The sequence below is a fragment of the Rhincodon typus genome, chromosome 12 (genome assembly GCF_021869965.1).
Source record: "Rhincodon typus isolate 14 chromosome 12, sRhiTyp1.1, whole genome shotgun sequence".
Lineage (NCBI taxonomy): Eukaryota > Metazoa > Chordata > Chondrichthyes > Orectolobiformes > Rhincodontidae > Rhincodon > Rhincodon typus.
Genome location: NC_063343.1, coordinates 11,859,017 through 11,881,335, shown reverse-complemented (window position 1 = coordinate 11,881,335; position 22,319 = coordinate 11,859,017). Strand labels below are relative to the sequence as shown.

At 41.8% G+C, this 22,319-nt stretch overlaps 1 protein-coding gene across 1 annotated transcript in view; it reads right to left on the bottom strand.

Annotated features, from left to right (window-relative positions):
• LOC109912174 (serine/threonine-protein kinase 32B-like) overlaps positions 1-22,319 on the bottom strand; it is an 860,354-nt gene that overhangs the window by 666,079 nt on the left and 171,956 nt on the right. The window contains exon 6 of the mRNA XM_048603938.1: positions 13,659-13,748. Within this exon, the coding sequence (XP_048459895.1) occupies positions 13,659-13,748 (90 nt within the window). The remainder of the gene's footprint in view (positions 1-13,658; positions 13,749-22,319) is intronic.

The window sequence follows — 22,319 nt, the reverse complement described above, 5'->3', positions numbered from 1 at the left end:
GATGGAGGTGCGGCTTGAGGTGGGAGGAGGGGATAGGTGGGAGGAAGGACAGGTTAGGGAGGCAGGGACGAGCTGGACTGGTTTTGGGATGCGGTGGAGGGAGGGGAGATTTTGAAACTTGTGAAATTTCCTTGTTACTTTTGTGATGATATGTCAAAAACAGAGCAGAGGTGTTCTCCATCATGACCACACTTCAAAGTAAATTATCTGCATCTAGGTTCCTGCCAGGAAATGATCAGTCAACTTGGCTGCTCAGCCAAAGCCTGCAAGTAATTGCTGGGCGGGGGCAAGATCTTTGAATCCCTGCCACTGAGCTCAATCTCTGCCTCGAGACCACTTTCCACCTCATAGGAGACACTGCCACCATATAAATGACTTTAGAGAGAGCCTGAAGGTGGCCAAAGGATATCGTGACTAAGTGAGGGCCATATATATCAGAGAACTCTTTTCTTGTTCTCTCAGACACTGGTAAAACAAGTCACTCTGACTTCCTTGTTCGTGTTAATAATAGAACATAGAACATAGAACATTACAGCGCAGTACAGGCCCTTCGGCCCTCGATGTTGCGCCGACCTGTGAAACCAATCTGAAGCCCATCTAACCTAAACTATTCCATTATCATCCATATGTTTATCCAATGACCATTTAAATGCCCTTAAAGTGGGCGAGTCTACTATTTTTGCAGGCAGGGCATTCCACGCCCTTACCTCTGACATCTGTCCTATATCTATCACCCCTCAGTTTAAAGCTATGTCCCCTCGTGCTAGCCATCACCATCCGAGGAAAAAGGCTCCCACTGTCCACCCTATCTAATCCTCTGATCATCTTGTATGTCTCTATCAAGTCACCTCTTAACCTTCCTCTCTAACGAAAACAGCCTCAAAACCCTCAGCCTTTCCTCATAAGACCTTCCCTCCATACCAGGCAACATCCTGGTAAATCTCCTCTGCACCCTTTCCAATGCTTCCACATCCTTCCTATAATGCGGTGACCAGAACTGTACGCAATACTCCAAGTGCGGCCGCACCAGAGTTTTGTACAGCTGCAACATGACCTCATGGCTCCGAAACTCAATCCCTCTACCAATAAAACCTAACATACTGTACGCCTTCTTAACAACACTATCAACCTGGGTGGCAACTTTCAGTGATCTATGCACGTGGACACCGAGATCTTTCTGCTCATCCACACTGCCAAGAATCTTACCATTAGCCCAGTACGCTGTATTCCTGTTACTCCTTCCAAAGTGAATCACCTCACACTTTTCCGCATTAAACTCCATTTGCCACCTCTCAGCCCAGCTCTGCAGCTTATCTATGTCCCTCTGTAACCTACAACATCCTTCTACACTATCCACAACTCCACCGACTTTGGTGTCATCCCGCAAATTTACTAACCCATCCTTCTACGCCCTCATCCAGGTCATTTATAAAAATGACAAAGAGCAGTGGCCCCAAAACAGATCTTTGAGGTACACCACTAGTAACTGAACTCCAGGATGAACATTTCCCATCAACCACCACCCTCTGTCTTCTTACAGCTAGCCAATTTCTGATCCAAACCGCTAAATCACCCTCAATCCCATTCCTCTGTATTTTCTGCAATAGCCTACCATGGGGAACCTTATCAAACGCTTTACTGAAATCCAAATACACCACATCAACCGCTTTACCCTCATCCACCTGTTTGGTCACCTTCTCGAAGAACTCAATAAGGTTTGTGAGGCACGACCTACCCTTCACAACCCCGTGTTGACTATCCCTAATCAAATTATTCCTTTCTAGATGATTATAAATCCTATCTCTTTATAATCCTTTCCAACACTTTACCCACAACCGAAGTAAGGCTCACTGGTCTATAATTACCAGGGTTGTCTCTACTCCCCTTCTTGAACAAGGGAACAACATTTGCTAGTCTCCAGTCTTCTGGCACTATTCCTGAAGACAATGACGACATAAAGATCAAAGCCAAAGGCTCTGCAATCTCCTCTCTAGCTTCCCAGAGAATCCTAGGATAAATCCCATCCGGCCCAGGGGACTTATCTATTTTCACACCTTCCAGAATTGCTAACACCTCCTCCTTATGAACCTCAATCCCGTCTAGTCTAATAGACTGTATCTCAGTATTCTCCTCGACTACATTGTCTTTTTCCTGCGTGAATACTGACGAAAAATATTCATTTAGCACCTCTCCTATCTCTTCGGACTCCACGCACAACTTCCCACTACTGTCCTTTACCAGCCCCAATCTTACTCTCGCAAGCAAACCAAAAGATCACTAACCCATGCAAATATTCTGAGAAGTTGTAATTTTTTTGGAAGAGCAGAATGACAGTGGATTTAAAATTTTGATGCGCTGAGGGGGAGCGTATATACTGTACACACGTAAATCACATCAGTTGATATCCTCTGTATCTATCAATGTGTTCTTCCCTTCATAGATTGTTGAGGAATTATACAAGAAGTCCATCCTTATCTTTGTTTTGTAAAGAGACCATGGCAATGATTTTTTGGTTACCTCAAGTGATGTTTCTCAAGAGAATATTGCAGCTGTGCAGAAAGAAAGCTTCCGATGTTTCATACAAGTGATTCTATTCTGATTACATTCAAATTAAGTGCAATACCAACCACATAACATGCATATCAGTCGCCCTATTCATAAGATATGGGGGGAGATTCAGGCCATTCGGCCAATTGAGTCTGCTCCACCATTTGATCATGGCTGATACATTTCTCAACCCCATTCTATTGTCTTCTCCCAATAACCCTTGATTCCCTTAATAATCTCGAACCTATTTAATTGATCACTGTCTTAAATATACTTACCTTTGAGTATAGGAGTTGGGAAGTCATGTTGAGGTTGTACAGGACATTGGTGAGGCCTCTTCTCGAATACTGTGTCCAATTCTGGTCACCCAGTTATCGGCAGGTTATTATTAAACTGGAAAGGGCTCAGAGAGATTTACCAGGATGTTGTCAGGTATGGAAAGTTTGAGTTATAAAGAAAGGCTGGGACTTTTTGCACAGGAGTGTTGGAGGTCGAGCAGCAACCTTATAGAAGTTTATAAAATAATGGGGGTATAGATAGAGTTAATGGTAGTTGTCTTTTCCCTCGGGTGGGGGATTTCAAGATTAGGGGGGTACATTTTTAAGGTGAGAGGTGAGATTTTTATAAAGATGTAAGGGACAAATCTTTTTCAGAGTGTGGTTCACATGTGGAATTAACTTCCTGAGGAAGGGGTGGATATGGATACACTTACAATGTTTAAAAGACATTTGGAAAAGTACATGAGTAGGAAAGGTTTAGGAAGATATGGGACAGGAGCAGGCAGGTAGGACTAGTTTAGCTTGGGATTATATTTGGCATGGAGTGGTTGGACTGAAGGGTCTGTTTCTGTGCTGTATGACTCAGCCTGTACAGCCTTCTGTGGCAATGAGTTCCACAGTTTCACCACCTTTAAGCTGAAGAACTTCCTCATTTCAGTTCTAAAGGGTCGTCCCTTCACTGAGGTTGTGCCCCCACTCCTACCTTTCCTACTGATGGAAAGATCTTCTCCAGTTTATCCAGGCCTCCTAGTATTCTGTAAGCTTCAATCAGATCTCTCCCCCGCCCCCGCCATCCTACTAAACTCCATTAAGTACAGACCCAGAATCCTCAGCCACCCCTCCTATGACAAGTTCTTCATCCCCAGGATCATTTTTGTAAACTTCCTCCGGACCCCCTCCAATGGCAATACATCCTTCAGTATGGGGCCCAAAACTGTTCACAATATCCCAAATGCTGTCTGACCAGAGCCTCACACAGCTCCAGCAGTACCTCTCTGCTGTTGTATTCCAACCCTCTTGAAATGAATGCTAACATTGTATTTGCCTTCCTAATTGCCAATTGATTCTACAAGTTAACCTTAAGACAATCTTCAACTAGGACTCCCAAGTCCCTTTTTGCTTTAGATTTCTGAAGCTTTTACCCCCATTTAGAGAATAGTTTACACCTTTATTCTCCTTAAAAGTACATAACCTCACACTTTCCCACATTGTATTTCATCTGCCACTCCTTTGTCCACTCTGGTAGGCTAGCCAAGTCTTTTTGCAGCCTCCCCATTTCCTCAATACTATCTGACCCTTCACCTATCTTTAGCCCTTAGTTCCTTCATCCAGATCATTAATGTAGAACATGAATAGTTGTGGTCCCAACAATGAACACTGCAGAACTCCAGTAGTCACCAGCTTCCATCCTGAAAGAGATGCCTTTATCCCCATTCTCTGCCTTCTGCCAGTCAGCCAATCCTCTATTCATGCCATTACCAAGCCCATACCACCAATGCCTCTACAATCTCCGCTATCTCTTTCAGAACTCTGGGTGATTTATCCACCTTCGGACCTTTTGACTTCTCCAGCACCTCCTCCTTAGTGATAGCCAGTACTCTTACTGTTGCCTCCTGACTCTAGAAGTTCTAGTACGTCGCTGGTGTCTTTCACTGTGAAGACTGACCAAAGTACCTAGTCAGTTCCTTCGCCATTTCTTTGTTCCCCAATACTACTTCGAGCCCCATTTTCCAGCAGTCCAATGTTCACTTTTGCCTCTCTCTCATCTTTTATACATCTAAAAATACACTTGTAATGTTCTTTTATATTACAATTTGGCTTACACTCGCATTTCATCTTCTCCCCAGTTATTGCTTTTTTCATTATCCTCTGCTGGCTTTTAAAAGGCTTCCCAGTCCTCTGGTTTCCCACTAATCTTCACTAGACTGTATGCTTTTTCCTTTGTTTTTATGCTGTCCTTAATTTCCTTTGCTAGCCATGGTTGCCTCATTGTCCCCTTAATATGCTTCTTCCTTGGGATAAGTTTCTGCTGTGCATCTAGGATTACCCCCAGAAATTCCTGCCATTGCTGCTCCACCATCTTCCCTGCTAGGGTCCTCTTCCAATTAACTCTGGACAGCTCCTCCCTCAGGTCTTTGTAGTTACCTTTACTCAATTGTAATGCCATTATATATTATTCAATCTTCTCCCTCTCAAGATGCAGGGTGAATTATATCATATTATAGTTGTTGCCCCCTAGAGGTTCCATCACCTTCAGCTGTCTAAATCAAGTCTGCCTCATTGCACATCACTAAATCCAAAACGGCTTGTATCCCATGGGCTATACTATGGGCTGCTCCAAAAACCCACCTTGCAGACATTCCTCTAATTCCTTTTCTTGGGAGCAGCCCAATTTTCTACAGACCCCCTGCATACTGAAGTCCCCCATGGATGAGTTGGGTCAAAGGGCCTGTTTCCATATTGTATACTGCTATGATTACTGTCATCATGCCTTTCTTACGTGCCTTTGTATCTCCTGATTCATTTTCTTCCCGACATCCTAACTACTGCTAGGAAGCTGTACACAACTCCCATCAGGTTCTTTTCTCCCCCTCTGCAGTTCCTCAAGTCTACTTCACAGATTCAACACCTTCCAACCTTCTTGTTATTGAATTAATTTCATTTCTTACTAAGGTGACCCCATCCTCTCTGCCCATCTGCTTGTCCTTTCAATGGGACATGTATCCTTGGATATTTAGTTCCCAGTCCCGATCCCTTTTTTGCCTGCTCTTGGTAATACCCACAACATCATACCCACCAATTTCAATTTGCAGAGGTGGTCAGTAGGCTGGATTTATTCCTAAATGCTGCTGATACCTTACACAATTTTCTCACTGGATCTGTTAACAACAAACAGCCAAAAACTAGCTTGTGTTTTAGTGCGGATCAGGGATACCTCTGCCTGGGTATTTGACTCCAAATGGCGTCTACAAATAAGAAGAGCGATGCAGAACATTTAGTATTGCTGCTGTACAGATATTACAGCATATTGAACACTTGTTTCTGGTGCCTTAACAAACTTAGTGAAGACTGTAAAGGGTCTCTGGAATTCACAGAATCATGAAATGGTACCATACAGAAGAAGGAGGCCATTGGACTCTTCATGTCTGATGTGATTGTTTAGAAAAGAGTAGCCAATTAGTTTCATTTACCCGCTCTTTCCCTGTAGTCTCATAACATCTTCCACATCAGGCATTGATTCAATTCCCTTTTGCAGTTTATTACTGAATCTGTTTCCGTCACGCTTCCTGGAATTGCACTGCAGATCATAATAACTCAACGCATGTACATTGTTTCTTCCTTCATGAAACTTCTGATTCGTTTGTCTAAATCTATAGCCTGTTCATTCTCTTAAGTTACTTGATAAGAAACACCTGTCATAATTCTGACTAATTCATTCAAATCTCCTTTTAACCTTCTCTGCTTCAAGGCAAACAACCACAATTTCTCTAGTCTTCTCATGTAATATGGAGTCTTTTATTTCTAATACAATCTTAGTACATATTTTCTGTAACTTCTCTAAGGACTTGACCATCTTTTTACAGTGTGTTGCCTGGAAATACTCCAGCTGAGGCCTTGTTGATTATTTATAAATGTTTACCATACCTTCCTGGCTTTTGCACCCTACCTTCTGTTTATAAAATCCAGGATCTAGTAAACCATTGCAACAACTTTCTCAACTTACCTGGTCACCCTCAAAGACTGATTGTCTAACTACCTCTTTCTTATCTAATATTATCTCATCTAGTTATACCTTGTGTTCCCAAGTTCATGTTTTAATTCAGAAACAGTAGTCCCTGATGATGGTGGTGAAGCAATAATGTAGTAATCTGGCAACCCAGGCTCACGTTCTTGGAACATAGGTTCAAATCACACTATGATGGATGGTGACATTTGAATTCAACGACAAATTTAGAATTAAGGGCTGTTAATTGGGGTAAAAAACTTCACCCGATTGGTTAATTATCTTTACGGGAGGAAATCCACTCTCCTTACCTGGTCTGGACTAGATTAGACTCCAGATCTACAACAATATGGTTGACTCTTAATTGCCCAGACGGCAGTTAAGGATGGGCAATAAATGCTGGCCCAGCTAGTGACACCCACATCCCTTGAACAAATTTTAAAAATCCTCTACAATCTCCTTCTTTGCTAAGAGTTTGGCAGAATCCTCTCCATTAGTGAAAACAGATATAAAGCAATTGACCGTAGCCATGGTTGCTCACTCCATGCTGTGACTATTTTTTCACTAATTGTGAATTTTCTGATAATAATAAATCCTAATCTATTGGCACTGTATCACTTAGAATTTACAAATATGTAGGATGACTAATATGTAGAAGGAGCTGCCCCTTCATCACCAGATCATGAACAAAAGAAACGGTGCCTGATGCGTTGCCTGCAGCTTGAGAGAAGGAAGTACAAAATAAATCTTACTCAAGAACAGATTCTTGAGTGTATCTCTAGATGTGAGCAACACTGTTTAGGCACTATACATCATCCAAGTCTAATTACTCTGATAGAATTAAGATACAACCACATTGTATGATATTAGTTGTACTGTGGGCCAGAGTGGATTGTTGAAAGGACTATCATGAACCAAGATGCTCTTAATATTACACTACTAAATCTACTAGTTCTAAGTAATTCCCTGCTTGTGGTCCTCAAATAATCACATTTAGTAATTCAATGTCACTTCATAGTTTAACCATCTGCATACATCCTTAAGAAAATAAACTTATTAATTTGATCTGAAAAAATGACTCAAGTAAAATGGACAGCTAATCACAAGTATTCCTGATCATTGTATCTACCCTCCTGTACCTGATTTCAACAACATGCATCTGTATAGCACCTTTAACATAGTAAAATTCCTTGCTTGAATGTTCCAATTCCTTACTGCCAGATGGTGCTCCCTGTGAAGGTTGAGAGGTGGGTAGCTGAGATTTTTCAAACAAAGTCTCCAAGGGTGGAGGTGCTATTTATTTCAATACTGCTGATGTCTTAGAAGGATCTGCCTCCAGCTGGTTCACCTTTCTGACTGCAATGGGTATGAAATCTCAGCCTAAAGTTTTTTTTTTTTAACCCTACCACTACAGGGGACCAGATACCTGGCACCTTTGATACCATCACAAGAGACAACATTGAAGCCGAATGATGTTGGTACACTTAGAGTTCAGGTGAGCTGAAAAAGGGACCCAGTATTCCACCAACGTCCTGGAGCTCCTGTTAAAGCTGACTCTCAACATTTCTGTGGAATAGTTATTTTGCCATTCCAAAAGTCTTGACTACATCCAGGCTTCATCTTGCTATCTTGTACTTATAGATATTTCATGCACTGATGCAGGATGATCAACATGTCCTTGCACACTTCTTTCATGATGCCAGAGATTCAACTCGTGGACTTGCACAACTTATTCACCAACTGCATCTTACACTTGGAAATTGATTCAGTCCACAAGAAAGGGTGCTCCTGTATCATTGTCTGCTTGAAACCAAGAGACTGAGAGGAGTTGCAGTTTCTTAGCCAAGTGCAATTCTTCACCTGTCCTGTGGCAAACTACCTTGACTTCCTCTGCTAATCTGTACTTTATGCTTGACTAGAGGTATTACATGGAAACTTCTGCCCTCTCTAGTATCCTGTTGCCATGCAGGAAGCATGGCATGAAAAGCCACGTGGGCTGCTTATGGTCTTCCAGGGGAGGAAGGGATCCCTCCTTGAAAGAGGTTCAGTGCCTGAACGACAGGCATAGCAAGAGGAAGGAAGAGCCTATTGTGAGTCACCTTCCTGACCCTACTGCCAGCATTCCCCACACCCTCATTACCTTTTTGCTGACTTCACAGTACTAGTCATCTCTGGCCTGGATTGCTCCATTAGCTTGGGCCTCTGGTAGTTATTGTTCCAGCTGCATTCACCACCTCCCAGGGAAATGCAGTTGAGTTACTTGTCTTTAGCTGTCAGCTCCTGATAGGCAATGTCCTGCTTAAAAGCCTCTCAATTTCTTGACTGGTTCATGGTTTGTTGAGCCTTTCCCAAAGGAAACAGTATGGGAGTCTTGCTGGGTCTCCAGCCAACAGGCAAAACCCCCATCACTTCCACAAGCTACCATCCATTCTGTCTGATTTACTAACAAATGTCCTAGTGAAAATGTTCCATATGCCAGTTGTGATAGCCTGTTTGCTTTGGGAAAAGATTGTATTTCCTTTTTACCTAATATCGTCTCTAAGCCCAAGAAATCTCCATTTGACTGCAGGCTATGGGGATGAAAATTTAAATAATGAATAAATAAAGTTAATTGGTGTCAGATTCCAGCCTGTATCATGGCATTTTCAGAACAGTGCATGTGTGTGAGGGAAAGAAGCCAATCTCTCAAAAAAAAATGTCCTGTTTTCTATACAGCAGTAACAAGAAAAAACAACTTCAAATGCTCTTAATGAAACAGTCTCAGTGGGTTGAGTATTTGCATCACAGAATGAGACTGTGAACTGAGTGTTTTGGTAAAAGCTAACTACCAGTGAGCAACTATTGCTAAAAACTTTGCTGTGAGCCTTGCATTCCAATAACACTGGCATTAAGGCTCCAGATGGTGCTTTTAATTAAAATCAATTTTTAATTAACATCTGTACCCGAGTGAAGGAGATTGTTTCTCGAAACATTTAATTGCATGAATTAAATTCATACATCTGAATTGGTTGGTCTGGAGTAATAGATTTAAAATAGCTCACTGAATAAAGTTCTTCCATCTGCATCTTCAGTATTAACAAATTTACTTAAGAGTCATAGAGCTGCATAGCACGTAAACAGACTCTTCAGTCCAACTCATTCATACCAACCAGATATCTTAAATTAATCTCGCCCCATTTGCCAGCATTTGGCCCATATACCCCCAAACCCTTCCTTATCATGCACTCATCCAGATGCCTTTTAAATGTTGTAATTATACCAGCCTCCACCACTTCCTCTGGCAGCTCATTGCATACACGTACCACCCTCTGGGTGAAAATGTTAAACCTTAGATCCCTTTTAAATCTTTCCTCTCTCACCTTAAACCTATGCCCTCCAGTCTTGGACTCCTTTACGCCTACAAAAAAAAACCTTGGCTATTCACCCTATCCATGCGCCTCATGATTTTATAAACTTCTAAAGGGCACCCCTCAGCCTCAACACTCCAGGCAAAATAGCCCCAGCCTATTCAGCCTCTTGCGAAAGCTCAAACTCTCCAACCCTGGCAACATCCTTGTAAATCTTTTCTGAACCCTTTCAAATTTCACAACTTCCTTCCTGTAGCAGGGAGACCAGAATTGAACTTATTGCCCATTGCCTGGATTTTGATCAATGTTTACTAATTCAAAAGTTGTCAGAACAAAATAAAAACAGACAACATGTCAAAAAATTTAAAAAGCATCCAAATGATTGCTAAAATAAACTATTATAGTGAGGTGTCCATGATGTACTCAATTTCCTGGACATGAATGTGCACAATGTGCATGCTTTATCTGTCATGTTGCCACTGATGTTCCGCATAATGATATTCATTGTTGTAATGGTCATCATATTCTTTTGGACAGACTTACAATAAAGGTCCAGTGTGACCGATTTTATGTATTTCTTATTTTATAAGGTAACCTTTTAGGAGGACTTCTTTATATGTATTAAAAAGATTACTTATTGTACTTTAATTTCTACTGTGTGGTTTACATATCATGTTTTTGGATGGTTGAAACCTATGTGATGGATTCCCATTGTAAAATGGTTTGCCATTTGATAGATTTCGAAGAAGGTAACACCCCTCCATGACTTTACATTATCACAGTTCAAATATGGCTGGGTCTCTGGAATCTGTCTTTTCTCTGTCTATGAGGTGGGCCTCAGTGTGGTTGTGGTTTGGAGGTGGAGGTGGTAGTTAATAACTGAAGTTGTCTGCAGACCAGCCAACTGTATTCAGTTATTTGAAAATCAGTAAGGAGGATTACTTTTCCAGAATGCACTGTTGTAAGCTGGTTGTGGTTAAGCTCTTTGTCACAGCACTCGCGTTAGCATAATGCGAGATCTTTGGTTAACAACAGAATGAACTCACAGCATCCTCATCTAAAAGATACTTGCTGCATTGTCCTGGTTCAATTCCAAACTAAGCATGGCTTTAGCTGAATAAAGACTTAAAGAGGCTGTCAGCTATTATGTCACAAGCCACATCATGTGCCTCACACAATACAACAAAATCCACTCATTGGACTATCTCAGTGATTTTCCCTATGCATGGGGCTTGATATATCTGGAATGCTACACGGGCAGGATCAAAATGTGGCTTTTGCAGTTATACCTACTCCGGTGGGGCTTGATGTCCCATGCATTAAGGGTTGAGAAAAAGTGGCTTATACTGAAAAAAAAACAGGGACCCTATTTATTCACGCTGCTTCTCTCCATCCTATTTCACCATACCAGTTCTTTGGTTCCAGCCTTAGGAGAGACCTCCATCAGTTCTGTACATATCTGATGCACAGCATGCTCTGTACTAGCCACACAGAACTCCACAATCTGTAACAAAAGGAGCTGGACCCCAAAAGAACAGACCTGGCATCAGACTAGCAAGGGTATGATTCTGTTCATGCTCTTGTGCAGCACCTTTTAAAAAAATATTTATCGGATGTGGATATTGTTAGCTCAACCAGCATTTATTATCCATTCCTAATACTGCTTGAACTGTTTTGGCTATTTCAGAGGGCAGTTGAGAGTCAACCATATTGCTGTGAGTCTGGAATCATATGCAGGTCAGGCCTGGTAAAGATGTCCCTATAGGGCTTTAGTGAATAATCAACAACAGTTACATGGTGTCATTTTGACTAACTTTTTATTGCAGAAGGTCGGTGATTCAGTTTTCATCATCTGAACTCTTAGTTGAAGGGTCAAAAATTAAGGGGCATAATTTTAAGGTGAAAGGCAGGAGGTTTAGAAAAGATGTAAAGAGAATGTAAGGAAAATGTTTTGCAGCTAGAGGGTGATGGAGATCTGGAATGCACTTCTGGGGGTGCGGGGGAGCGCGGTGTGTGTTAGTAAAGGTGGGCAATCTCAACTTTTAAAAAAGTACGTGGGTCAGCTTGAAATATCATAGAATTCAAGGACACGGACCGAATGTTGGAATGCGGGATTAGTATAGATGGGTTGACACAGATTCGATGTGCTGAAGGGGCCTCTTCTGTGCTGTATGACTATGGTGGAATTCGAATTGATGTCCCTGGAGCACTACTCTGGTAACAATATCATGATATTACCACTTCCATTCCGAGGAGTTTTACATTAAAAGACATTGCTCAAATATAAACTGTTGTTCTACACAGTTACAACTCCTATTTTACCTACTGTATTTGACAAGGTCCCTGATGGTAGGCTGGTCCAGAAGATCAAATCACATGGAATCCATGGTGAGTTGGCAGGTTGTATACAAAATTGGTTTGGCGATAGAAGACAGAGGGTAGATGTGGAGGGATGTTTTTCTGACTGGAGGTCTGTAACCAGTGGTGTTCCACAATGATCAGTGCTGGGGCCTCGGTTTGTAATACACATATATATGATTTAGATTAAAATGTCAGTTGTCTAATTAGTAAGTTTGCAGGTGACATGAAAATTGGTAAAGTTGTGGATAGTGAGGAAGGATAGCAAAGGGATGCAGAAAGATACAGATCAACTGGAAAGTTGGGTGGAGAAATGGCAGACGAAGTTTAATCTGGACAGGTGTGAGATGATGTAGAGGCTTTGGAAAGGGTGCAGAAGAGGTTTACCAGAATGTTGCCTGGATTGGAGTGGAGTGTATTAGCTACAATGATAGGTTGGAAAAACTTGGATTGTTTTCATGAGAGCATCAGAGGCTGAGGGGCAGCCACAGAAATATAGAAAATATTTAGAATATAAATAATGAGGCAAGGATAGGTGGATAGTTGGAGTCTCGTTCCTAGAGTGGAAATGTCAATTACTAGGGGCCAAAGGTTTAAGGTGAGGGGGGAAAGTTTAAAAGGAGATGCGCGAGGCAAGTTTGATTTTTAAACCGAGGGTGGTAGATGCCTGGAACACACTGCCAGGAGTGGTTTTAGACGCAGATACAATAGTGAAAGTTTAAGGAGGCATTGAGACAGACACATGAACAGGCAAAGAATGGAGGGATTTGGACCATGTGTAGGCAGTTGGGACTAGTTTAGAATGGCATCATGGTCGACACAGATACGGTGGGCCTAAAGGCCTTTTCTTGAGCTGTACTGTTTTGTGTTCTAATATAGCATCTTGAACATAATAAAACATCCCATATTGTTACTATTAATTCTTAACAGTAATATAATTTCTGACATATCCAGCACAGTTTGATTGTTTTCCTACAAAACAAATCAGTTCTAAACTGACCAAATACAGTTGTGTGTTTGAGTGACTTAAACCCATGATCCTGGCTGAAACTGCAATGCAGTACTGACAGAGCTATATTTCAGAAGAGACATTAAACCAAGGCCTGATCTTCACATTCGAGTTGATGAGAGAGATCTTCTGGCACTGTTGAGGGGTAGTAGAGTTCTTTACAGTCTCTTAATATTTATCCCTCAACCAACATCACACAAAAGAGATGATGTGGTTGTTATCACATTGCTGTGCATGGGAGTTTGCAGTGCATAAATTACAATACAAGAGTGACCACATTTCAATAATACTTCATTGGTTGTAAAGTGTTTTGATACACACCAAAATTGTGAAGTGTACTAAATATGTACTAGTTCTTATTACTAATCAGCCAATCCTCAGTCTCCCACACTTACCCATGTAAGGTTTTGTGCCTGCGATGGAAGTAGCCTGCTTCTCCTCCTTTACCAATGCTGCAATGTTGAAGTCAGTGACGTGCACGTGTCCTAGAATGAACCAGATTAAAGTAAGTAACAGAAGATTAATGTTATTCCTAATTGTTTCTTAAAGTGAATGATATATCAGCACTCGGATCCCAGTGTTTGCAAGGTCTCTGGGACTATTTGTACCGACGTGCAGTCATCAAGCTGCTTAAGTGGTATAGAGACTTTGAAAGATGGACACACTAGATTTCTATTTGCTGGAGTTTGGAAGCGACTTAATTGAAAATTAAGACCAGGAAGGGTTGGAATGATGGATGTGGATAAGATGCTTTCTCTTGTGCAAAGAATTAGAACTAGGAACTTTTATTTTTTCTTTCCTTTTCATTTGTGGGATGTGGGCATCACTGGCTGGTCAGCATTTCTTGCCCATCCCTAGTTGCCCTTGAGGTGGTGGTGGTGAATTGCCTTCTTGAACTGCTACTGCCCTCTTGCTGTAGGTTGACCCACAACACTATTTTGGGAGGGAATTGTAGGATTTTGACCCAGCGACAGTGAAGGAACAGCAATATATTTGAGAGTCAGGATGGTGAGTGGCTTGGAGGGGAAATTGCAGGTGGTGGTGTTCCCATACGTCTGATGCCCTTGTCCTTCTCGATGGAAGTGGTCGTAGGTTTGGAATGTGCTGTCTGAGGATCTTCGGTAAATTTCTGCAGTGCATCTTGTAGATAGTACACACTGCTGCTACTGAGCATCGGTGGTGGAGGGGGTGGATGTAGTGCCAATCAAGCAGGCTGCTTTGTCCTGGAGGATGTCAAGCTTCTTGGGTGTTGTTGGGGCTGCACTCATCCAGCTAAGTGGGGAGTATTCCATCATACTCCTGACTTGCACCTTATAGATGGTGGACAGGCTATGGAGGAGTCAGGAGGTGAGTTATTCGCCGCAGTATTCTGAGCTTCTGGCCACCACTGTGTTTATGTGGTGAGTCCAGTTGAATGTCTGGTCAATGATAACCCCCAGGATGTTGATAGTGGGGGATTCAGTGATGTGAACACCATTGAATGTCAAGGGGCGGTGGTTAGATTGTCTCTTATTGCTGAAGGTCACAGCCTGGCATTTGTGTGGTAAAATGTTACTTGTTACCGGCCAGTCCAAGACTGGGTATTATCCAGATCTTGTTGCATTTGAACACTGACTGTTTCAGTATCTGAGGAGTTGCGGATTATTGCATAACGTTCAGCACCATCGGCGAACATCCCCACTTCTGCCCTTATGATGGAGGGAAGGTCATTGATGAAGCAGCTGAAGATGGTTGGGCTGAGGGCACTACCCTGAGGAACTCCTGCAGAGGGGTCCTGGAGCTGCGATGATTGCCTTCCAACAACCACGACCATCTTCCTATGTGTCAGGTATGACTCCAACTACCAGAGCGTATGCCCCCGTTACCCATTGATTCCAGTTTTGCTAGGGCTCCTTGATGCCACACTCGGTCAAATGCAGCCCTGAAATCAAGGCCTGTCACTCTCACCTCACGTCTGGAATTCAGCTCTTTTGTCCATGTTTGAACCAAGGCTGTAATGAGGTCAGGAGCTGAGTGGCCCTGGCAAAACCCAAACTGGGTGTCACTGAGCAGATTATTTCTGAGCAGGTGCTGCTTAATAGCACTGTTGAAGACACCGTCCATCACTTTACTGATGACCGAGAGCAGACTGATGGGGTAGTAACTGGCCGGGTTGGATTTGTCCTGCTTTTTGTATATAGGACATACTTGGGCAATTTTCCACATTGTCGGGTAGATACCAATGTTGTCACTGTACTGGAACAGCTTGGCTAGGGGAACGGCAAGTTCTGGAGCACAAGTCTTCAGTACTATTGCTGGAATGTTGTCAGGGCCCCATAGCCTTTGCAGTATCCAGTGTCTCCAACCATTTCTTGATATCATGTGGGGTGAATCGAATTGGCTGAAGACTGGTATCTGTAATGCTGGGGACTACTGGAGGGTGCTGAGATGTATCATCCACTCGGCACTTCTGGCTGAAGATTGCTGTGAATGTTTCAGCCTTATCTTTTGCACTGATGTGCTGGGCTCTTTCATCATTGAGGATAGGGATATTTATGGAGCCTCCTCCTCTACTGAGGTGCTTAATTGTCCAGTACCATTCACAACTGGATGTGGCAGGACTGCAGGGCTTAGTTCTGATCCGTTGGTTGTGGGATCACTTAGCTCTGTCTGTCACTTGCTGCTTTCGCTATTTGGTGTGCAAATAGTCCCGACTGGTGGTTTCACCAGGTTGACACCTCATCTTCAGGTATCTTGGTGCTGGTCCTGGCATGATCTCCTGCACTCTCCATTGAGCCAGGGTTGATCCCCTGGCTTGGTGGTAATGGTTGGAATAGGAGTAGGCAATTCAGCCCCTCGAGCCTACTCCAACATCTGATACGATCAAGGCATCTCTCAGCTAGGCCTCAACTCTACCCTCCTGCCCTCTCCCCATAACCCTTCAACCCATTATGAAGTAAAATCTGTCTACTCCTCAAATTTAATAAGTGCCCAAAAGTCCACTGCACTCTGGGGACTGAATTGCACAGATTCACAACCCTTCTTCATCTCCCCTTATCCTAAAACTATGACCTCTCATTCTAGGTTGCCCTCTAACATCTGCTTTACATCTACTTTGTCAAGCTCCTAAAGCATCTTACATATGTCAACTAGATCTCCTGTCATTCTTCTCAACTCTAGTCAGTATTGGCCTAACTGCTCAATCTCTTCTCATGAATCAAACCTTTTTATCTCAGGAATTAATCTAGTGAACCTTCTCTGACCTGCCTCTAATCTAGAATCCAGAACACAAGATCTCTTTTTAATAATAAGGGATTGCCAGATTATGATAGGTCGAAGAAGAAATTTAGAGAGTCATGAGACTTTGGAACTCTCTTCCTCAATAGGTCATGCAAGCAAAGTACTAGTTTTAAGGGGAAGGTGGACAGATTCTCAGAGACAGACAGGCATGTGAAGTGATCTTATAGAATGGTGGAGTCTGATCCTCCTGATTTACTCCTGCTTCTAATTTGAATGTTTGTAGATATTGTGTCACATCAAGTCACTTTTTCCAACAGATCATAAGTAGAATATGGAGACAGCTATTCCCCATTCCCCAGAACTGTCACTCATCACCACATGGGCAGCATTCTCGTCTCGGAGTCAATGAATCGTCAGTTCAAATCAAAATTCACAGCTGCAAGTACAGAAGACATTTCAGGCGTACCAGCCCTCTGGGAATTTTACTGTTGGCTGCTGTATTTCCTACATTCTAACAGTGAGTTTTTAAATTCACTTCTGGGACGTGGGCATCATTGCCTCGACCAGCATTTATTGCCTGTCCTTCGTTGCCCTTGAGAAGTTGGTGGTGGTTACCTTGTTGAACTGCTGCAGTCCATGTACTGTAGGTAGACACACAATGCTGTTAGCAAGGGAATTGCAGTGTGACACTACAAAAGCATTTCATTGTACATAAAGTTCTTTGGGATGCCCTGGGTTATAAAACATGCAGCAAAACTACAAGTTTTTTCTTTTGGTGCATGGTTGCTGGTGGTATAAAATTACAGTGCAGGATTGGAGGAGATGTCAATCATACTGCTCACATTTGAAAGGTGGACGAGAAAAGGATCTGGTTCAGACCTGACATTCCTGCCCCCTCCCCACCCTCCCACAGCAATTACCACTTGTTGACATTCAGGGCTTATACAAGAATAACCACCTACATGAAAAAAAAGAGTGGAGAGGACAGCTGTTGACCCAGTACCTTTGAAAAGGGATGGGCGAAAACTGGAGAAAGTCTTTGACTGTGGTGTAAATGCCTTCAGATATCTCCTCGTGACCTCTGGCATTGTTGCTACAATTATAAGCTGACCATTTATTTACACAAACTGGGTGAGAGCTGAACTACTAAGACAGTTTTTTAGCCCCAAAGAAGGGGGAAAGCAGCAAATTCAGTTGTCTGTGGCAGGTCTGAGGGATGGGAGAAAAATGGATACAAAAACCTGCCATTGACCTATCAGACAATGCCTCTTTAGTAGAAGTAATGGGACGTATTGGAGGCCTGGATCCACAAGTTGGGACTTACACCTGCCCCATCCAGCAACATTACCTATTACATCATCAACCTAGTTTGAGGTTGACAGTAGCTCCTATATCAGATCGTCTCCATTGGTCTAATGTTAGCACTTACTTGAGGGCCAATAGGTTTTCAGTTACATACCACAACCACTACAATACTAATTTCATTATCCTTGCTCTCTATTTCTGAAATCTCTTCCAGCTCCACAACTCTCCAAGATCTCTCCGCTGCCTCACATCTAGCTTTTTGAACAGCCGTGAATTATATTGCTCCACCATTTATGGCTATGCCTTCAGATTCTGAGGTCCCAAGGCTTAGAAAAATCCCCCCCTCCTTCCCACCAACACGCCACACACACACACCACCCCCCACCTTTTGGCCACCTGAAATTTTAAAAAAAATTTCGCATGCTGGCGTTACTGGCAGAGCTAACCTTAATTGCCCATTTCTAATTGCCCTGGATAACGTGGTGGTGAGCTACTGTTTTGCGGCCGTTCATGTTGTGTGGGGCCACCAACAGTATTGTTTGGAAGGTAGTTCCAGGATATTAATTCAGTAGCAGTGAAGGATCAGTGATTAGTTCCAAGACAGGATGATGTATGTTTTGGGGGAATTTGCAAGTGGTGGTGCTCGCTATGTGTCTCAAGGAGCATTTTTGCTTGATAAGGCTGCTGACCCATGCCTTTCGGCATTTCACTACATTAAAACTGGTATATAAATCCAGGTTGTTGTATAAAGCATAGAACAAATAAAACAATAATGGAGGTGTAAATGGTTGTCATCTTGAATTGCACTCAGCAGGATGCTGACAATGACGAAACAAAAAAAAAAAGAAAAATCAGCAAAATAAAAGGTTACTATCATGCTGACACTGATTCTAGCAACACTGCTAAAAACATTTTCACATTAAGATTAAATTTGTTCATCCTTCTGCACACTCACAACTTCAATTGATTAATTCAACTGAAATTACAGATACCCAGAGACACTGAAAACCACTCAACTGTGCTTCTAGTGATGCTGTTTGTAAATCAAATTCACACCCCTTATACAGAGAAACACATCCTCAACCAAGTAGGCACAGCACTGTGGAGTTACGCTTGCCCAAATTGCCCAAGAAAGCCAGGTGCATTGACTCTCTTTTCATTGGGACTATGAAATAAATTTGCATCCTTTGTTTAAATGTTTCAGCTAACTGGAGAGAAAGAAACAAGTTAACTGATACAGCCTTGCAAAGTGCACAGACTGTAGATTGCTACTGGTTGCTGACGTATCAATTTTTAGATCGTACAAAAAAGTTTTATCCTTCTGTCATGTGTATTCACACAAAAACTTAACTGAGGTTTTCCCCAAGCTCCTACTGATGTAGAATAGTTTGATATGGTATGATGATACTACATCATGTAGTAGTGGAATGGAAGCTCTTTTCTTTTACAGTCCCATGGTGCAGTTGATGCAGTCAATATGACCAAGCAAAATTAGCCCTCAAGAATTCCCACAAATCCAAGTAATCTGCAATCTGTTCCTGCATGGTAGCAGTGATTACATTTCAAAAAGTGTCTTGCTGGCTTTATAGCCTTTAGAATGACCTGTAGGTATAAAAGATGCTGTATAAATACATCTCATTTAAATGGGTGAGGTTAGTCTCACTATTAGCGGAGTTCCTAATGAACTGTTTTTGTGCAATTCAGCCAAAAAGACTAGAAATAATGTAGTTTTAATCTTTAAATCGACTCAGAGATAACAGATTTTAGCTTGGGCTGCAATTGCCAGGACTCCAAGTTCTAATCACTATAAAAGGATGTCAATAAATGTGGGCATCTGGTTCAATCAAAGTCAGACTAGACTGTGAAACCCTCCAAGAGAGAACGGTCTTCCAGTATCCATTGCCTACACTTCCACAATAAAGGATTACTTGGAATGGGAGACCAGGAAGATACTGGAGTGCTGAGGCTCAATCAGCTAAAGTCCTGGAGTTACAACCCTTCATAGCAAACCAGTACCCTCAAACTAGAAACCTGAAACAGTCCTTGCTATTAGGACTTAATACAGTCACCCAGAACCCTGCACAACCAAGGTAAACTTGAACCAGAAACTGATGCACCCACCCACACTCTGTACAATCAACACTTTCAAGGTGGTGGCTGGAAGAAAAAAAAAGCAATATAAAAAAGCTGCAACTTGTTGCTTGTTTTGTTGATCAACCTCCTGATATCATTCACATTAAAGAAAGAACTTGTATTTTCAAGTGAATCTTGTATATTTCAAGATATTCCATTAGATTTTACAACTTTTGATGTTTGTTTCCAAGTCTAATCATTAAATGCAGCTCTGAATGTAACAGTAAGATCCCACAGTCAACCATGGCTCACAGTGACATTCTCATTTCTGTGCCAGAGGTTATTGATTCAATTCCCACTTCAAAGATGTGAGCAATCCAGGTGGATACTCCATCATAGTGCTGAGGGTGTGCCACACTATCAGAGCTATTGACTTTTGGAAGAGGTAATAAACCAAGATTTCTCTGCAACTATTTTGGAGAGGACCAGGGAAAAGTTCTCCCCAGCATTTTGACCAATATTTAATCAGCAAACAAGACCCCTGCAATATATTATGTGATCATTCTCCCATTGGTGTCTGAGCAAAGTTACTGCCATATTTCCAATACTACAGCAATGATTACACTTTGCAAATACTTACTGGGTGCATTCTGTTTTGTGACATATGAGTATGTGAACAGTGATATACAGATGCAAATATTTCTTTCTTTCTTTCAACAGCGATGAGACGGATGACTAATGTGGACAGGGGCTTAAATTAATTTCTCATCTCAAAGGCAACAGTTCCAATAGTGGACAGACAGTATTGAGATAAAGGAATAGATGGCCTGTTAACAATTATGATAGCAGAGTGACATATGTTGGTCAAGTCATGGGGAGAGTTCCTAAGATTCTCTAAGAGGACTTTGGTTTAACCTTGCTTTTGAAAGAGAGCTACTCTGATCGTCAGCATTCTTTGAAAACACAACTCTAAAATATGTGCCTAGTATATGTTCTCAAGGGTGAATCTTGCATCCTTACCCTTCTGAGGTTCAGACTGACATACTATCACTGAACCAAGCCTAACTTGGTCTACAAATATCTCATCACACAAGAACACTTTCTTTACCCTCTGTTCTGGGCCCTTGATATGGGAACTATGATCCATCAACAAATCTGAGGGTTAATGAAACCAGATGCCCTATTCAGTGTATCTCCAAAACCCAATGGCTTTTATGCCTCTCACAGCATTAGTTGTAAATTGTACGACTTCAACTAGGGTGTAAATATATGCAAGCTGTCAGCCATTTCAGCTGACATCAGTGTTTCAACATAGGTGTCAACTTGTCAGCATTTCACAAGCAAAAGCATCAAGTTTTCTCACTCAACTTGTAATTACCAATACAAGGCATTCAGATCAGTTGGAGGACAGGGAGTTATAGTTGTTAGAACCAATTAATTAAATACCTTCTCCCTCGCGTGTTGCTTCCATACCAGTTCATTGCAAATGAACAATGATCTTCAAGAGGCATAGTTGTAAGATTTATTTATCTTTTATCCGCCAAAGGAATGATAACTTGCAATTTTTGATCATTGTTTTCATTTTTTTCAAAAACTAGCAGCAGACTTTTTGGAAAAAGGTGGGTATGTCCTGGTGCGACTATATTAGCAACATTGGTTTACTCCTGTTCCCATTCAACCTGCACCACAGTTCAGTCAGATCACGTTTAATCCAAAATGACATTTCATTTAAACATTGCATTACTTCACTTGTGGAATTGGCATGCTTGGAAATTAAATACAATTGGTATAACAATGAGTTTAACTTTATTCAAAGGGATTTCAAACCGAGTCCTCAAAATGTAAGCTTTTAATACTGTTATATTTTATAGTATGATATATTATCATCAAATTTTGAAATATTTCTGTACAGTTTTGTACAGCTTATGTTCAGGTCTGACAGTTGTGACCCTTCGTAAAGCCCTTGCAAAAAACTTTGCTGCCCTTATCCTAACTTGCACCCATGTCCTGGCCCTGCTTGCTGACCTACATTGGCTATTGGTCTGGTATTGTTCTGGTTTTAAAGTTCTCATTTTTGCTTTCAAATTGTAATCCCCTTCAGCACTACAACTTTGAGATCAATGCTCCCCTTGAATTTGGCTTCTTGCACATCATTGATTTTAATTGCCTCACATTGGCAGTCCTACCTTTAGCTGCTGAGGCCTTCAACTTTAGAATTCTTTCCCTCCTCTGATTGAAAGAGTATCTTAAAGCTTACCTCTTTGATCATCTATTCTAATATCTTATTTTGCAACACAGTATCAAATTTTGGTCGACAATGCCTCTATCATATTACAGGTACTATATGAATAGTGGTGATTGTTTATGACTGCACAGGGAAGGGCCCTTCATTTCTGTATAGACATTTTCAATCAGTTTGGAGATGTTATGACACACTTCTGGAGCAGCTTTGACTCAAA